At 39.9% G+C, this 19028-nt stretch overlaps 1 protein-coding gene across 2 annotated transcripts in view; it reads left to right on the forward strand.

Moving 5' to 3' along the window:
* The first annotated feature begins 18225 nt into the window (after positions 1-18225).
* notch3 (notch receptor 3) overlaps positions 18226-19028 on the forward strand; it is a 92890-nt gene continuing 92087 nt past the window's right edge. Inside the window, exon 1 of one of the 2 annotated variants that reach the window (XM_051920869.1) lies at positions 18226-18730. In XM_051920869.1, coding sequence (XP_051776829.1) covers positions 18670-18730 — 61 coding nt within the window. In that variant the 5' untranslated portion in view covers positions 18226-18669. The remainder of the gene's footprint in view (positions 18731-19028) is intronic. The other variant, XM_051920870.1, reaches the window with a different exon arrangement.

Consider the following 19028-nt stretch of genomic DNA (forward strand, 5'->3'; position numbering starts at 1 on the left):
AATAATAATAATAATAATTCATTACATTTATATAGAGCTTTATAATTACCAGTACAGTGCTACTGTGGTGGGCTGGCGCCCTGCCCAGGGTTTGTTTCCTGCCTTGTGCCCTGTGCTGGCTGGGATTGGCTCCAGCAGACCCCCATGACCCTGTAGTTGGAATATAGCGGGTTGGATAATGGATGGATGGATGGTACAGTGCTAGCATTAATTCTTCTGATGAAAAGTAACAATGTATGCATGAGATTTGCATGTGACAGTTTAACTTCATTGTGAAGTAATTTTTAGTATTTTTTTAATAATCCCTCAACAAGAAAAAGTTGTAAATATGAAGTGCACAACTGAGGATTTTAAACTGTATAATTAAACTATAATAGAGATTATTTAACCAATTCAAGAAAAATATACTTCTAACAGCTTTAAACCAATCTGTGCGGCTGGAAAGACTTCATTCAGCCCATGGTCCTCTTTTTGGGCAGGTCGGTTTAATACGCCCCATCATCTTATTCCATTGTTTCTTAAGGCAAATGGAGTGCCAGCACAAAACCAGGACTCTGCAGTTTGCTTCTGACTCCCACTGCACTGCCCTCCACATAAAGAAGGGCTTCATGTCTTCTACTCTGAAAATGCTCCAGGTTGATTTCTACCAGTGTTACATATCAAGTGAATCTTGTTGGTAAATTTCCAGAACTGTGAATATCTTTGTACTATTTTGGTCTTTTTTTTTCTTCATTTCTTGGGAACCTTACAGTCTCCTACAGATTATTTTATGAAAAGGAAAGGGTTTAGTTTATAACGATTATTGCTCTGTGTTGTCTGTTAGGTGACAATGAAAAGTATGTATACTACTAAAGCAAATAGGACTATTCAGAACTTACTTTCCATGTGGTTTGTGACAATTTTCAGACAATGCCTTGTAAGAGAAATATATATTCCTTTACATGACCTATTTCTACGCTCACAGCGCTTTGAATATGATTTATGTTTAAAGGCAAATTATTTAAAGCTCTGGAACAGATTTGGTGTCTCTTGTGTTCTGTCTTAATTTTCAGTTGGATGACTGTGACGACTTAATAATGCAGAGGTCTGTTTCAATTAGAAATAGTTACTCCTTTAATTGCAATTGTATTAATTGATTACAATTAAACTATTATACGACTGTGTTATGAGTAAGTTTGCATGCCTAGAAATAATTGCAGTGTGATCCTAATAATAATCATAATAATAATAATGGGTAGCATGGTGGCGCAGTGGTAGCACTGCTGTCTCGCAGTAAGGAGACCTGGGTTTGCTTCCCGGGTCCTCCCTGCATGGAGTTTGCATGTTCTCCCTGTGTCTGTGTGGGTTTCCTCCCACAGTCCAAAGACATGCAGGTTGGGTGCATTGGCAATTCTAAATTGTCCCTGGTGTGTGCTTGGAGTGTGGGTGTGTGTGTGTGTGTGTGCCCTGCCTGGGGTTTGTTCCTGCCTTGCACCCTGTGCTGGCTGGGATTGACTCCAGCAGACCCCCGTGACCCTGTGTTAGGATATAGTGGGTTGGATGGATGGATGGATAATAATAATAATAAAAATAAAATGCCAAGGACTCTGCCTAATGGCTGTGACACTCACCGGGTCGAAACTCTACTTTTTGTTGAGGCTCACAGTCACTCATCCAAGCAGAAGGCCAACCTGGAAAAACAAGAAAAGCATGTTTATTTGATACTAGACAAAGAGCCCGTTTCGAAAACGTAAGATGAAACGGGCACGAGTGGAATAGTAATAAGTATAAGCATCACAAACCTGATATAGGTGTATTGAATGAATGCATAATTGAATCAGAATGCGTAATTAGGCCTCGAGCTGTAGTCGAAATCGCCTTTCAGGCTTCTAGAGCTTTAATCGAAGTCGCCTTTCCCTTTGAATTTTTGCAGCCGTAAATCCGCCGCCTGCTGCAATGTTGGGGTTGGATGTCGGTTGAAGTCGCCTTTCTCTTTGAATTTTCACGGCCGTAAATCCGCCGCCTGCCGCGATGTCGGTCTCATAAGGTTTTTCGGGCAGCTGCGCAGAAGACGACGGCGCATTTGGCTTCGGACGGACGTGAGTGAGTGAGTGAGTGAGTGAGTGAGTGAGTGAGTGAGTGAGTGAGTGAGTGAGTGAGTGAGTGAGTGAGTGAGTGAGTGAGTGAGTGAGTGAGTGAGTGAGTGAGTGAGTGAGGAGGCTGGCGAATTATGTATTAAGATGGAGCCTTATTGTAGTGGAAATGATCCCAAGACGCTTTACATATATAGAGGTAGAGTAAAATTGTTTACATTTATTTATTACAAAAGGAGCACAGGCTGCTTGAGTAACTTTCACAGGGTAACATGGTCAGTTCAAAAAATTTCCGCACTTTAATATTTTCATTGGAAACGGTGAAGGCGGGATTAGTAGTACTTGTACATTAAAAAGTTGGTATGACGCTGGTAAAATTGCATTGCAAATGAAGGTGACTATGTAGAAAAGTGATATCATTTGTTTTTAAAATTCTTAATAAATAGAGTTAGGAAAAAGTGCAGAAACTTTTTAAATGTCCCTTGTACATCACACCCTAAAAGACATAGCAGGCTTAAACTGGACTTGGAGGGTGAAAACAATTCTTGTTGCATCATGTGAAAGGCAGGAAGTAACCCTGGATGGGGCATCAGTCCATTTCAGGATCAACCCAGACACATCTTCAGAGGGATCCATTTATAGAAAGCTGTAATAGAAAGAGAAACAATATAAAAGGAGACAGGATTCAAGCGCAGGCTTCTGGAGCTATGAGGCAATAGTGTTAACCACTGTGTCACTGTGCTGCGTGAATTGAAATCTCTATGGACAAAACTGTGCAACTCTCAAAACATCAAGTCAAACAAAGCTGGATGAATGCCTTCATTGTTCCCACTTCTGTTTGTAAAAGAGATTTACTTTGTTTTAAACCCTGTAAGTATTTCAAATATATGAAATACTTACAGGAGCTGCTTCATATCACAGGCACTTCAACCCAGTATGCATAGATAATGTCGCTGGATAAATAAAACAGGCAGCGGGACACGCAGTTCTTGTGTCGAATTTCTGGAGGTTGCAATAGGTTGATGTAAAAAAAAAGTAAGCTGGCATAGCAAAAGGAGAGCCAGTAAGATTAGGATAAGGACAGATTGTAGGGATACTGAAGCTTTGGTTTTGTTATTTTTTTGGTGGGCCTAACACAAGCTGTGGCTGTAAGGGAAGTAAATAAAAGTTCCGTACAGCTTACCTGAAAAAAAATCAGTGAATTGCAGCCTTCATTCAAGTACATGTCACATATATATACAGTCATATGAAAAAGTTTGGAAATCCCTTTTAATTCTTTGGATTTTTGTTTATCATTGGCTGAGCTTTCAAAGTAGCAACTTCCTTTTAATATCTGACATGCCTTATGGCAACAGTAGTATTTCAGCAGTGACATTAAGTTTATTGGAATAACAGAAAATATGTAATATGCATCATAACAAAATTAGACAGGTGCATAAATCTGGGCACCCCAACAGAGATATGACATCAATACTTAGTTGAGCCTCCTTTTGCCTCTAGACGTTGTCCTCCTATAGCCTCTGATGAGTGTCTGGATTCTGGATGGAGGTCTTTTTGTCCATTCTTCCATACAAAATCTCTCCATTTCAGTTAAATGTCTTGGATCCTGAGCATGGACAGTCTGCGTCAAATCATCCCATAGATTTTTGATGAAAGTCAAGTCAGGGGATTGTGACGGCCATTAACAGAACATTGTACTTCTCCCTCTGCTTCAATGCTATTGTAGATTTCAAACTGTGTTTTGGGTCATTGTCTTGTTGGAATATCCAACCCCTGCGTAACTTCAACTTTGTGACTGATGCTTGAACATTATCCTGAAGAATTTGTTGCTATTCTGTTGAATTCATCCGACCCTCGACTTTAACAAGGGCCCCAGTCCCTGAACTAGCCCCACAGCCCCACAGCATGATGGAACCTCCACCAAATTTGACAGTAGGTAGCAGGTGTTTTTCTTGGAATGCGGTGTTCTTCTTCTGCCATGCAAAGCACTTTTTGTTCTGACCAAATAACTCAATTTTTGTCTCATCAGTCCAAAGCACTTTGTTCCAAAATTAATCTGGCTTGTCTAAATGAGCATTTGCATACAACAAGCGACTCTGTTTGTGGCATGAGTGCAGAAAGGGCTTCTTTCTCATCACCCTGCCATACAGATGTTCTTTGTGCAAATTGCACTGAATTGTAGAACGATGTACAGATACACCATCTGCAGCAAGATGTTATTGCAGGTCTTTGGAGGTGATCTGTGGGTTGTCTGTCACCATTCTCACAATCCTGTGCATATGCCGTTCCTGTATTTGTCTTGGCCTGCCAGACCTGCTGGGTTTAACAGCAACTGTGCCTGTGGCCTTCCATATCCTGATTCCATTCTTTACAGTTGAAACTGACAGTTTAAACCTCTGAGATGGCTTTTTGTAGCCTTCCCCTAAACCAGGAGACTCAACAATCTTTGTTTTCAGATCTTTGGAGAGTTGCTTTGAGGATCCCATGCTGTCACTCTTCAGAGGAGCGTCAAAGGGAAGCACAACTTGACATTGACCACCTTAAACACCTTTATATCTCACGATTGTCTATGACGTTCAAGGCTTAACAAGCTCATCCAACCAATTTGGTGTTGCAAGTAATCAGCATTGAGCAGTGACAGACATTCAAATCAGCACAATGACAAGGGGACCCACATTTTTGCAAAGCCAGTTTTTCACATTTGATTTAATTTCATAGTACAGTACTATCTTCAGGCAAGATGAAGAAGGGGCCTGAGTTGCCTCGAAAGCTTGCATATTGTAATCTTTTTAGTTAGCCAATAAAAGGTGTCATTTTTCTTGGCTTTTCTCTACATTTAATTTTATACAAATAAATACTGCTTCACTAAAAATCTTTTTTTGAAAAACACCCCAGTACTCAGATGTTCCTAGGAAAGGAAAGACATACCACTGTTATCTTTTTTGTTAAAAGGAGAGTTAATTATTATGCAGGCTGAGAAGGGTTCCCAAACTTTTTCATATGACTGTATTCATATTGTGGCAGACAACCGGGGACCTTACCCCACCGGGATGCCTGGAGAAGGGAAGGCCCAGGAGAGGGGCAATATCTTCCCCGGGACGTAAGAGGGCAGTTCCCCTGGATTGCATTAGGGCCACAGATTTGGAGCTTGGAAACTCAAACCTGTTGAGGTCTGTGGCCACTGCCAGGGGGTGCCTGGATGACCGTGGAGCTCTGGACTGGAGCACTTCCACCACACCAGGAAGTGTTGCAGGAAGTTCATCAGGAACACATCCAGGTGCAACATAAAAGGGGCTGCCTCACTCCATTCAAGGAGCCGGAGTCAGGAGGCAGAGGAGTGGAGGCGGCAGAAGAAAAGAAAGAGATAAGGACCGAGTTTATTGGGGTCTGTGCACTGTGTGTGTTATGCAGGAAAAGAAAACAAAATAAATGTGTGTGTTTTTGGGACTTCTGAGTCTGCGTGTCTGTCTGGGTCAGGCGGATCTTCCACAATATACATGTGCCGATCAGCCACAGTATCAAAAGCACCTGTCTAATATTGTAAAAAGCTCTGATCCATCGAGGCATGTACTCCACAGGACCTCTGAAGGTGTCTTGTGGTAGCTGGCAGCAAGACATTAGCAGCAGGTCCTTTAAAGTCCTGTAAGTGGTGAGGTGGGACCTCCATGGATCGAATGTGGTTCTCCAGCATATCCCACAGATGTTTGATCGCATTAAAATCTAGGGATTTTGGAGGCCAAGTCAACACTTTGAACTCTTTGTCATGTTCCTCAAACCATTCCAGAACAATTTTGCAGTGTGGCAGGATACTGAAACAGGCCAATGCTATCAGGGAATACCGTTACTACGAAGGTCTGCAACAATCATTAGGTAGGTGGTACGTGTCAGGGTAACATCCACATGAATTCCAAGACCCAAGGTTTCCCAGAAGAATACTGCCCGGAGCATCACAGCGCTTGCATTCTTCCCATAGTGCATTAGGCTGCCATTTCTTTTCCAAGTAAACGATGCACATGCACACAGAGGCCGTAAAAGAAAACCTGATTCACCTTCTTTCATTGCTCCACAAAACCAGTTTTGACACCTACATGTCCACTGTAGGTGTGTTTAATGGTGGACGTGGGTCAGCATGGACACTCTGACTGGTCCACAGCTATGCAACCCCAAACACATCAAGCTGTGATGCACTGTGTGTTCTGACTCCTTTCTCTCATGGCCAACATTAAGTCTTTTAGCAGTTTGTGTTACAGTAGCTTTGCTATGGAATCAGACCAAATAGGCTAGGCTTCACTCCCCACACTTTCTTGTTAATGTAAGTTAACAATAGACACAGAGCCCACAAGCTTATGCATTCTAAAAGTGAGTTTACTGCAATTAAAATTCAAAGGACTAAAGAAGTCAAAGCAGAAATGTATAGTGTGTATTTGTTTTCTCCGTGCCCCATTGTGTGTTCAGCATTACAGTCCCTTTCTTTCATAGAGTTGGCTTCGTTGGGTTTCTACTGCAAAGCCCATCATTGTTTACTTTTAGGTTTTTGGTACACTGATGGTCGTGACGTACAAGCCTCAACTAATTTACTTCTATTATTAAGCGAAAAGAAGAACAGAATCAGAGCAGATGATGTGACAGTTGAACGTTTCCAATTATACATTGTGCCTCTGAATGATGTGTGCGCCTCTCTAGAACAATGCAACAAGTCAAAGCTGATTACACTAAAGACTTGGGCATTATATGGGAACTGTAGTGGCAAATGTGTTTAATGCAGATAGGAATAAGTTGTACTATAATTTACTTTTACTTAATACAAGGCCTTCAGTAGAGAAAGAAAGAAAGAAAGAAAGAAAGAAAGAAAGAAAGAAAGAAAGAAAGAAAGAAAGAAAGAAAGAAAGAAAGAAAGAAAGAAAGAAAGAAAGAAAGAAAGAAAGAAAGATATGACATGTTTTAGTACTATTTACCTTACAAATGTTGCCTAAACCCTCAAAACATGTTGGATGATTTTTCCTAGAACAAATCACAATGTTTTTGAAACAAAAAGCAGCACAAAACAAAAATATTTTGTATTTTATGTATTCTTTATACTTCATATTGTTATAAAGCGTGTTCTAGATTAATAAACTGAAAGGATTTTTTTTTTTTATAAATAAACAGCAAAATGTATTTTCTCATGGAATAGGCTGTCACAGTCTTTCATAGCTTCATAATTTATTTGTGTGGTGTACCTAAAACTTTAAAAAAGCATACATTATGACCCACAATGTAGTTATCCTTTTCAGTAGATGATGCTATGTAATTATAGACTTTGACTGAAATGTACTCATTTATTTATCAATTTACCAAACCCACTTATACCATTAAAGACTCATAGAGAGCAATAGTCTTTCTTCAGATTCAGAAGCAAGCCATGAACCAGTTCTCAGCAGGACGTTAGTTTATCACAGATCACATTCACTCTGACATTTACTCAAACAGTACCAAATGTAGAGTCAACAATTAGCATAACACACATTTCTGGGACCAGACAGGATAAGGGCAAAACACATAGACTTCACAAAGAAAGTGTCTGGGCACAGAACCTTAGACCTGCAAGGCAGCAGCAGTCCTAATCACGATGCCACCATTCACCTACAATGCACTTTTCAAATCTCTCTCTCTCTATATATATATATATATAAAATCCCACATCTGTCTGTCTGCATTGTGTGTCTGCTTTTCACGAGAGAACTACTTAATGGATTTAGATTGGGTTTTTTTTCTATAATTTGCTTGAACATTCCGGTTGATTTTGCGACTTCTCTCATTACGCTAAGTATTATAGTTCGTTTGCGGTATCGATTTATTTGTGCAAATTTGAGGGGCACACAGCAGGCTGAGGGGAGGTGGGCAGAGGCCCTCCTCACTCATGCGCCAGCCTCGGGGCGTTCCTTACCTCCATTTAGCTAGCAAACGAGAGAGCTACTTAACAGATTTAGATTGGGCTTTTTGCTATAATTTGCTTGAACATACCAGTTGATTTTGCAATTTCTCTCACCGCGCTAAGAATCATAGTTCACTTGCAGGCGCGATATATTCGCACTAATCCGAGACAGAGGCTGTGGGTTGAGAGGAGGGGGAAGCGTGATGTCAGGAGTGGGGTGCCAGGCAGGGCCCTCTTCACTGTCCTGTTTCACTACTACTCTGGTGGAGCCGCATGGGACGGCTAGTTTAAAATATAAAGAAAAAAACTGTAAAGAAATTATTTTCTATGGTTTGTATTTAAAATAGTACATTCTCGTATATAAAGGGCACTACCATTATTAAAAATCCTTGTCAGATTTAGAGATAGGGTGAGGAGTTCAGTTATCCAGGAGAGACTCGGAGTAGAATCGCTGCTCCTCCGCATTGAGAGGAGTCAGTTGAGGTGGTTCGGGCATATGGTCAGGATGCCCCATGAACGTCTCCCTGGTGGGGTGTTCTGGGCATGTCCCACTGGGAGAAGGCCACGGGGCAGACCCAGGACATGCTGGAGGGATTATATCTCCCGGCTGGCCTGGGAATGCCTCGGTGTCCCCCCAGAGGAGCTGGAGGAGGTGGCTGGGGAGAGGGAGGTCTGGGCTTCCCTGCTTAGGCTACTGCCCCCGCGACCCGACTTCGGATAAGCGGTGGACAATGGATGGATGGATGGACTTGTCAGATTTTTAATAGGCTAAATACTATAATTCATTTGCTTATCATTAACTTAATGTCATGATTTGATATGATGACAGGTTACAGCCAGCTTTTAATACGTGGAATAATTAACTAATATTAATATAATTTTAAAATTAAGAGTAGACATGTTAAAACATAGAAATTAAAGTAAGCCATTCTCTTTAAAAACAAAGAACAAAGCAAACTGCTAACAAAATGATCTGAATCTAGTTTTAAGCCAAAGTAGTTATGTGGATTTAGACATTCAGTACTTCTTGATGTCAGAGGTTCTCAGTGAGAGATGTCAGCTGCAGGACTACACATGCCCCATCAAGACAGGACTAACTACAGTTTTGAACTGTACAATTTATTATACCTTTGTTTAAATTTCCAAGCTAATTTTGCATTACTTAGTTCATCTATTCATTTTTGGTAATATTTTTGTGCAACTTAGCTTCACTAGAGCGTGAGCTTATCCCGGTGGGCAGTCCATCCCAGGACAAAATGACACACCAGCCGTCAGACCTTTTCAATTCACTAATCAACCGAACATGCATGTCTAAGGAATGCAAATGAAAACCAGACTAGCTGAATAAAAATGCAGACACACGGAAAACAACGTCAGCTCCATACAAACTTGAAAGTGGGCTAGGCATCCAGAAAAGATGCTTATGTATCCTATGGAATGCAAGCATTGCTCTACTCCTGAAATGACAACTGCAACGTGCGCTAGAGGACATGAAGCCATAAAGCATCAGTGCTAAACACAATAACATCGTGCCAACCATGCTTTATTTTATGTGTGTAAAAAATACATTTTAAATTCTGTTTCAAAGCTCTTCAGACCTTGCATCATAAGGAAAGAATAGCCCATCTGAGGTGTGAATTTAGAAAATGTAATTAGCAGTTAAAAGATATTAATAAACAATTTCGAGGTTAGGTTAGGTTAGGTTAGGTTAGGTTATGTGTTTTTAGACCATTTTTAAATCACATTTCACCTTGGTGCAACTTATCTGTAAGTGTCTAAACATTTGTCTCTTCATATATATTCAGTAGTCTGTGTAAACCTACTAATACTGTATATAATGAAGTCCAGCCATATTGTAACAATATAAATGTTACCAGGAATAGACTCGTGGACGGTGCCGACTTCCATGTTGATTCCAATACATCCCCCAGTTGTTGTGGATCTCAGCACCGAATAGCACATTCCATTTCAAATTATAAATCCTCGATTTGGATATCTTATAACATGGGTGGTCATTGCATTACGGTCTCATCCCTAGAACAATTCCAGGATTTCCTTAGCCTTCAGAAAGGGAGCATTACCTACCGAATATGCAAATTCACAAATAGGTTCGCATCCTGGCATGAACAGATACACTTGCCCTGAAATGATACTTACACATCCAATTGAATTCAAGCATTGCTCTGCTCCTAAAATGACCACAATGTGTAAGAGGCAAACATAGCCCAAAGCATCAAACTACTCCCATCAGCCTGTATCCTTAACATGCAGAATAATGGACGCATTGAACCCTCTGTATTTTGCTCTTCCCTTACAAGTGAACCAGCCAAAAACGGGATTCACCAAATCATTTGTTCACTCATACTGTATATTATTACACTCATTGTTACGGGGGTCTCAGTAGAGACTGTAACTGTAGGCATGATATGCTAGTGCAGTACAGACGTCATACCCTAACATGCCATGGTGGAGGATCCTTTTGCAAAGGTAACATTGTCTGTGATATATTTTGCAATGAATGCATGCTACCTGAAAAACAGATTATTTTATACTGAGACTAAAACTTGCCCAGAAAAACCACACACATCTCAAAGAGGCAGAGGACAAAAACAACTGACCATAAGAGAAAAATAGAGAAAAAAATATCACTTAGCTTAGCTTTTAATACTGGTTTAAATAACAGACAAGCAGCATATCACTATCATAACAGACAGAGTCTTTGATACAACAAGAGCTCTGAGGCGGAGTTTTCTTTCTGGCTCTTCTGCTTTGTCCGGGTGGCTTGGTTCCAAAAAAGAGTCCAAAGGCCTAATGTCTTCCAACAAGACTGCAATCAGATGTTAAACTATGAAGACAAATAGATAACAGAAGAAGGGTATGGTACCTGCTCCCAGTTTATCAATTTATACAGATATAATTTATAACATTTGCTCAATAAACAGCACAATTCCACATCTGCCCCCTTCTTTTTGCTCTTTTCCTATGGTACCAGAAATATTGTTTCCTAGTTTCTCTCTGGATGTTTACATTTCAAAATGACTTTGTTGTTATACTGTCTTATGAGGTGTGACACAAAAATAACCGGATTGGTGAAAAAATATATTTATTGATGAATTACAGCATTCTAAACATTGTCACCTTCTATATACTCCCCCTCTCGATCTCTACACCGCTCCATACGTAACTTCCATTGATTGAAACAGTGCTGGAAGTCTTCTTGCTTGAGGCTCTTCAACCGGCTTGCTGTTTCTGTCTTCACTTCATCCATTGAAGAAAAATGTGTTCCCTTCAGGTCACTTTTGATTTTTGGGAACAAGTAAAAATCACAGGGAGCTAAATTTCACAAGCAGCTGTTTAAAAAAGTATCAGTTGTGCACATCTTGCCCTAAACTTAATAAAATATGCCTTGTTAAGTCTTTCTTCTGGATTCGCTGAGGGGAGAGAAAATTTGCAAGAAATTTAATGTTGATTCGCTGTTCCATTTTTTCACCCCACATTAATGCGGCAACTCGTGCAGCGATTGTTGTGCAAATACTGACTGGGCTATTCACAGGATATACCTAGCCGGTCGGCGGTTTTCCAGGAAAACCCAAGCCCAGTCCGGTTATTTTTGTGTCTCACATCATATAGTAATGACTTTGGAATATGGCCATGTTGTCCTTTTAAAGACGAGAACTGTTAAAAGGCTAGTCACTACCTTACAGTCTGTTAGGTTGTAGCAGTTAGTTCCAGAGTGGAAGGAGTAAGACCCAGGTGTATACCTAGTCTCATGCCTCAGAGACCCAGGTTTACAGAATGTTTTAGGTGTAATGGCTTCTGAGGCTACCAGAAAGATTTGTGTCTTTCTGATTCTGAGATTTCTTTAGAGCAAACTTTAGACCAGAAATAATTCCCAGGTTAATCAAAAATGATTTCCAGAAGGAGTTTAAACTGCCCTCATAAGAAGTGAACTCTTTGATTCTGAAGTGGGGAGACAATCTGGGGCTGGGGCTCACTTGCAAGAGAGAGAAAAGACAGATTAGCTACAAACCGAGAGGGAGTGAGGGGAAAACAGGTGTGTTTTCTGCAACTGTAGTGTAAAACTCCATCTCATCGGGTAGGCAGAGGAAAACACTCATGGACCAAGGTCCAAAGAGGCTGCTGAGTTTGCTATTTTGACTGTTTACTTTGCATTTATTTTTTGAATAGTGCATCCTCCACTTAGAATCTGTATTTAGTTATGGGGTTGCTCAATCTGTGGTTGGAGGGTGGGGACAGCATTTCCTGTAATAAAAAGGAGAAATTACATTTTCTTGTTGAGATCCCATAGGCTGCATAATCCAACCAACTATGCTGATTCTCATACAGATCTGTATATCTATATATATCCATCAATTTACAGAACTGCAGTTGGTGTGTGCATACTCTCCCGCTAGTGTCTTAGATAGATAGATAGATAGATAGATAGATAGATAGATAGATAGATAGATAGATAGATAGATAGATAGATAGATAGATAGATAGATAGATAGATAGATAGATAGATAGATAGATAGATAGATAGATAGATAGATAGATAGATAGATAGATAGATGAGGCACTGTATCATAGACAGATAGACAGAAGTCAAGCAATGTGACAGCTTTCGAGGCAACTCAGGCCCCTTCTTCAGGCAGATAGATAGATAGATAGATAGATAGATAGATAGATAGATAGATAGATAGATAGATAGATAGATAGATAGATAGATAGATAGATAGATAGATAGATAGATAGATAGATAGATAGATAGATAGATAGATAGATAGATAGATAGATAGATAGATAGATAGATAGATAGATAGATATGAAAGGTACTATATAATAGATAGATATTAATTTAGTATAGTTGTCAGGATGAGACAGACAGACAGACAGACAGACAGACAGACAGACAGACAGACAGACAGACAGACAGACAGACAGACAGATAGATAGATAGATAGATAGATAGATAGATAGATAGATAGATAGATAGATAGATAGATAGATAGATAGATTTCAATTTTAGTATAGTAGGTAGGATCAGAATAGCTCAAGACAAATACAAACAATGTAACAAACCACAAACCCCAAAATTCACAGAAGAATGTCTTGCTTGGATAAGACGTGACATGTTGGCATTTGATAATAGGCTTCTAGCTGTGAATAAGACATAGTCAGATCTGCCCAGCTGTGCCACATATTTACATTTAAAGACAGGCATTACCATTTAGATAGAGCTGGTCCAGCTTGTTGTGTCCACAAATGGACCATGCAAAAAGATGTTTGTTCCTTCCAAGGTTCGTCTGTGGCCATTCTTTGAAACCACTAATACCAGAGTAAACAATCTGGTTGTCCTTTTTTACAAAATATAATAAAACAAGTATAAAAATTAATGAATGGCTGAACTGTTAGCAAACACTTTACTACAGACATTTGTATGCAATGTTACTTATACCCTGCTGTTTTTTTTCTTTCTGAGACTCTGTGAAGCACCTTGAGCATGGGAAAGGCGCTATATAAATAAAATGTAGTATTATTATTATTATACCAGTTCTATGCCTTAGTCATTTGAAAGTAAAATTTGCAAATCTCTTAAGTTCATGAGCAAATGCTACACCAGTGTTTATTTCATTAACAGACTTAAACAAAAGTAATTGATAGGATTTTATGACATTTTCATGATTAAAAAAATTTTACACTAGATTATTCTACTTATTTTCTGAACCTGGTTTGTCCAGGATAGAGATGTGGGACACTAGAGTTATCCCAGACCCAACAAACACCAGGAAGGAAAATATGCTGCTAAAATTGTCACTCCACTGAAGATTTCCATGTTATAAATAATAGCTTAAAGATATTTATTAATTTCACAGTGCTATAAGTTAAAAGGGTACAGATATCTATTTCAGGCACTGCCCGTGTTGTGTTTTCTATTCATAACTATAAGTGTTTTGATTGGGATTGTTCATTTTTCCATCCACATCACATAATATGTACATTGCAAGTTGAAATCTACTTTGTATGTGTGACTACGTGGGTATGTGTCCAAAAGTGCAGAATGTAACAGGCTGGCACTCCACCTTACATTACAACTTTGTAATAGAATAAGCAGGTTGTGAAAAAGGACAAATATTTTTTATTAAAAAATGCAATATGTGGGACAGGTAAGAATCTATGACAAAAACACACTTAGAACAAAACTGCAGTTGTGCCAAATAAAGGGTTAAGATGCCCACTTGGTTCTTTTATTATTTCCCCTTCCTTCAGTGAATCCATAAAAAAGACTTAACAAGGCATATTTTATTAATTTTAGGGCAAGATGTGCACAACTGATACTTTTTTAAACAGCTGCTTGTGAAATCTCTCTAATCCCTTCACAATGAACTCCATCGAAGTTTAGGGGGGTTCTATTTTGCCACATATTTTCATGCTTCGTAATTATGGCCTCATACCCAGTTATATCTTACATGATTGATTGCACTAGAGAAACGCAAACATTCAACGCTACAGTTCACTACGTGTGATAACCTCAGAAAGAGGAACACATAAACGTGTATTTACTTAATCTAATACTCCTCTTTTCATCTCTAGTCTGTGATTCCTTTTAAAAGGGGAAATTTTGCTTGTTAATTTTACTTTTTTACGTATTTTATTTACAAGATGCGTTTGTCAATAGTTTACAAATCACAAGTGTATGAGAACATGAAACCCACACAAACAAATACTAAAGCATGTATCAGCTATTTTTAAGTATGATTTCCCTGGCCATATAACATGTTAAGCATAGTAAAACACAAGGAAAAAGCATTAGATAAAAGATCTTACACTAGTAAATCATAATTATGTAGTTAATGATCTCCTGTGCTGTTGAAACATAGACGAAAACTTTTACAATTAAGGGAAAACAACCTGAGCAGCTCTTTTTACAAGGTTTATTCTGGCCTGGGTTAAACTTTGACTGTCACATTGTGAACTTTAAAATACTGTTTCCAATATGAGTACATTCTCATACTTGTTAAATCCAATTTAGGGTTACAGGAATCTGCAGCCTATCCGGCAGCAGTGGGCATAAGACAGGAGACAAACTTGGACAGGATGCCAGTTCACCAAAGACCATAGGCACATACTCACACTCACAATTGTGCCAGTTTTGGATTGTGTATTAACCTAACATCTTTGGGGTCCATGGTAGGAAAAACCCACATGCACACAGAGAGAACATGCAAAATCAACACAGGCGGTGACAACACACAGAACTCTAAATCCAAGACTCTGGATCTATGAGACAGCAATGTTAACCACTGGACCATGGTTCTGCCCAATGCTGCTTATTAGGAATAAAAATATAAACAGAATAAATCAAACCATTTTGCTTTAAAACATGCTCATACATGTTTTCTGGTTAATGAAAAAAATAGTATGAAGGCACGATTAACATTATCACAAACGTGAGAAAATTGCTATATAATAGATAAATGTCACGAATACATGCATAACAGGCATATTATGTAATAATACACACTGCTATCGTGGGCTGCATCAGGAGTAGGCAGAAGGAGGAGTATAGGAACCTAATCAAGGACTTTGTTAAATGTTGCGACTCAAACCACCTACACTTGAACAACAGCAAAACCAAGGAGCTGGTGGTGGATTTTAGGAGGACCAGGCCCATCATGGACCCCGTGATCATCAGAGGTGACTGTGTGCAAAGGGTGCAGACCTATAAATACCTGGGAGTGCAGCTGGATGATAATTGGACTGGACTGCCAATACTGATGCTCTGTGCAAGAGAGGACAGAGCCGACTATACTTCCTTAGAAGGCTGGGGTCCTTCAACATCTGCAATAAAATGCTGCAGATGTTCTATCAGACGGTTGTGGCGAGCGCCCTCTTCTACGCGGTGGTGTGCTGGGCAGGCAGCATAAAGAAGAGGGACGCTTCATGCCTGGACAAACTGGTGAGGAAGGCAGGCTCTATTGTAGGCACGGAGCTGGACAGTTTGACATCTGTGGCAGAGCGACGGGCGCTCAGCAGGCTCCTGTCAATCATGGAGAATCCACTGTATCCACTGAACAGAATCATCACCAGACAGAGGAGCAGCTTCAGCGACAGACTGCTGTCACTGTCCTGCTCCACTGACAGACTGAGGAGATCGTTCCTCCCCCACACTATGCGACTCTTCAATTCCACCATGGGGGGTAAACGTTAACATTATAAAAAGTTATTGTCTGTTATACCTGCATTTTTATCATTCTTCAATTTAATATTGTTTTTTTATCAGTATGCTGCTGCTGGAGTATGTGAATTTCCCCTTGGGATTAATAAAGTATCTATCTATCTATCTATCTATCTATCTATCTATCTATCTATCTATCTATCTATCTATCTATCTATCTATCTATCTATCTATCTATCTATCTATCTATCTATCTATCTATCTATCTATCTAATAGGTGGTAGTTTTATGTTGTTTCACCATGGATGAGTGACTACATAGTTATAGGACTGGCACCCTATGTGGGTTAGGGGCCTGCAATCAAAACTACTGGGATAGGCATTTAGGACCCTGCAATGTAATATATTCTACAACCATAATATGGACTAGGTAAATATGACAGACTGACAGATATCTACTCTATTCTAATCTAATCTAATAAAGGGTGGCACAGTGGAAGCAGAGTTGCCGTTCAACAAGAAGACCAGAGGTAGAGTCTCTGGTACTCCCTGCATGGAGTTTACATGTTTCCCCGTGTCTGCTTGGGTTTCCTCTGGATGCTTTGGTTTCCTCCCACAGTCCAAAGACATGCAAGTTTGGGTGAATTGGCCTGTGGGTGTTCACCCTGCAATGGACTGGTACCCTGTCCAGGGATAGTTCCTACCTTGAGCCCTATGTTTGCTGGGATATACTCCTGCTTTCTCACGACTCTACCCTGGAAAAGTAGGTTAAGAAAACAGATGAATGGATATTGATATGGTAAAGCAGTGATAAGTGCTTTTGCCTCAAAGCCTCAGCACCCTCAGTTTGAACCTCACACCATGATATTTTCTTTTTATAGCTTGCATAGTCAAGTTTTCCTCTGACATCACAGATTTTAAATTGGCCCAGTGTGGGTTTTGCTTGAGCAGGCCATGGGGTAGAGTAATGCCTTGTCCAGAGCTGGTTCTTGTGCCCAAAGCTGCTGAAATAACCTGAAGCAAACTCAATACATGCTGCTGTCCTGAACTGGATTCCGTGCATCTGAAAATGTTATGTTATAATATGCATCCATCCATTTACCAAATCCACATTTTTCACTATGTAACTGAGCCTAAACTAGTAGTATCAAGTGCAAGGCAAGATAGAATCCTGTACAGGACATCAGTATATTGCAATGCACATTTGCAAATAGACATACCAGACTAATGTAGAATCACTGTAATACAATTTTGGGATGTAGGTAGAATTTGAAGTATATAGACAATATCAGTATCTATAGGCCATAAAATTAGTTTTGATCGTTGCTTAGGAGTGGTACAGATGATTCTTAATAGTCAGGCAAATTACCCAACATGCTTGTTGGTGCAATCATGTGTTGACAGCTGAACAATCTCTAGGTTTGCCTATCTGACCCTTAGGCAATGAATGAGTTAGTGACTGCATGCTGCTATATATCATAATTTGTTGCATTGCCAGTTTGCCCCATGTTTAAATCTGTTTATTTGACGTTTGTCACAAAACGTTTGCTCATTTTCTATATAAACTCCAGTTAAACCTGACATGATGCTGACACGCAGCAACATCTGTCTCACATATTTACCTGCAGTTTTACAAAAGCCCTGATACATAAAGTGTGTGCTTAGGACGAACTTGGTCAAGGGAAAAAAGGAAGTCTCGAGGCGTTCTGTTTCTTTTTTTCGCTGTAAACCAGCATATATGTGGCTAATGCCTAAACTGGTTACCAGTTAAAATCACTGGGGAAACAATTTGTTGATATTCCATTGAAATAGTCTGTGAATTACCCATCTCGGTCTTTGCCTCATTTGTTACTGCTTGGGGCTTTTGAAATTCCGCTCTGGTCTCTGGGGACGGGATTAATTGTTCCTCTGGCTCCGGACTCCCAAAGAAAAAAAAAAGTTTGCCAAAAGAAACAAAGAGGGAGGCTCTTTAAGAAGAAAGTAGTCCTTGTCTTTTTCCCAGCTCTTGTTGAGAAGCGCGCAGAAGAAACGACAAACAAACTACTGTACTGAGATAAACCAAAACTGTTATCATAAGGTTATGAACAGCAGAAGTAAGGATGGGAGTTTATGCGCGTACGAGTTTTTAAAATAAAGAACACGGGCGCTTTCTTAAAGTGTCGCTATTCTAGTGGCGGAAGGATCTCTAGGTGCTGCGTGGAGGCGGAGCGATACGCCAATTGCGCTCAACCCAAAGCGCCGTAGAAGAAAAAGTTTTGAAAGTTCCTACAGACAAGTTTCAGTAGAAGCTGAGGACTGAGGAGTTTCGCGAAAGGGGATACATACAGCACGGGGCGGAGGAGAGCTCGGACTGCTTCACTTAGATAATCGATCTAACGATAATCGCCCTTTTACCTTTGTTAGTTTTATACCACTTGAACCCTTGGATTTTTTCTATTTTCGTGCATTTTAATGGATGTATAATACTTTGCGTAGCGGCAAGACGTATTCTACCCACTTAAAGGAATGGGGAATTACAAAGTGTGGATATTCCTATGGGTCCTGCTCCTTTCTGTCGGCTGCGAAGGTAAGCGATGTTGCTTCTTACTTGCAGATATTTCGTTTGCATGTATTTAGTGGATCTACTGTAATTGTAAAAATGTTGAACGAAATTTTGGTTTTAGTAAAGTGTGCCATTTCGGCTTTGAAGTGCTCGCTTTTCCCGGCAGTGAATGAAGATTCGCTTCACTCCAGCATTGGATGCAGCATGTGTGTGACATATACAAAAACTGAGATTTTTCTGCCTACTTTTAACGTGCGAGATTTCCGTGGAGAACGATCGCTAGACATTTTGTCACGTGGAGAGGCGCTCTTCTAGGGGAAAT

This window comes from Erpetoichthys calabaricus, chromosome 17 (genome assembly GCF_900747795.2).
Source record: "Erpetoichthys calabaricus chromosome 17, fErpCal1.3, whole genome shotgun sequence".
Taxonomy (NCBI): Eukaryota; Metazoa; Chordata; class Cladistia; order Polypteriformes; family Polypteridae; genus Erpetoichthys; species Erpetoichthys calabaricus.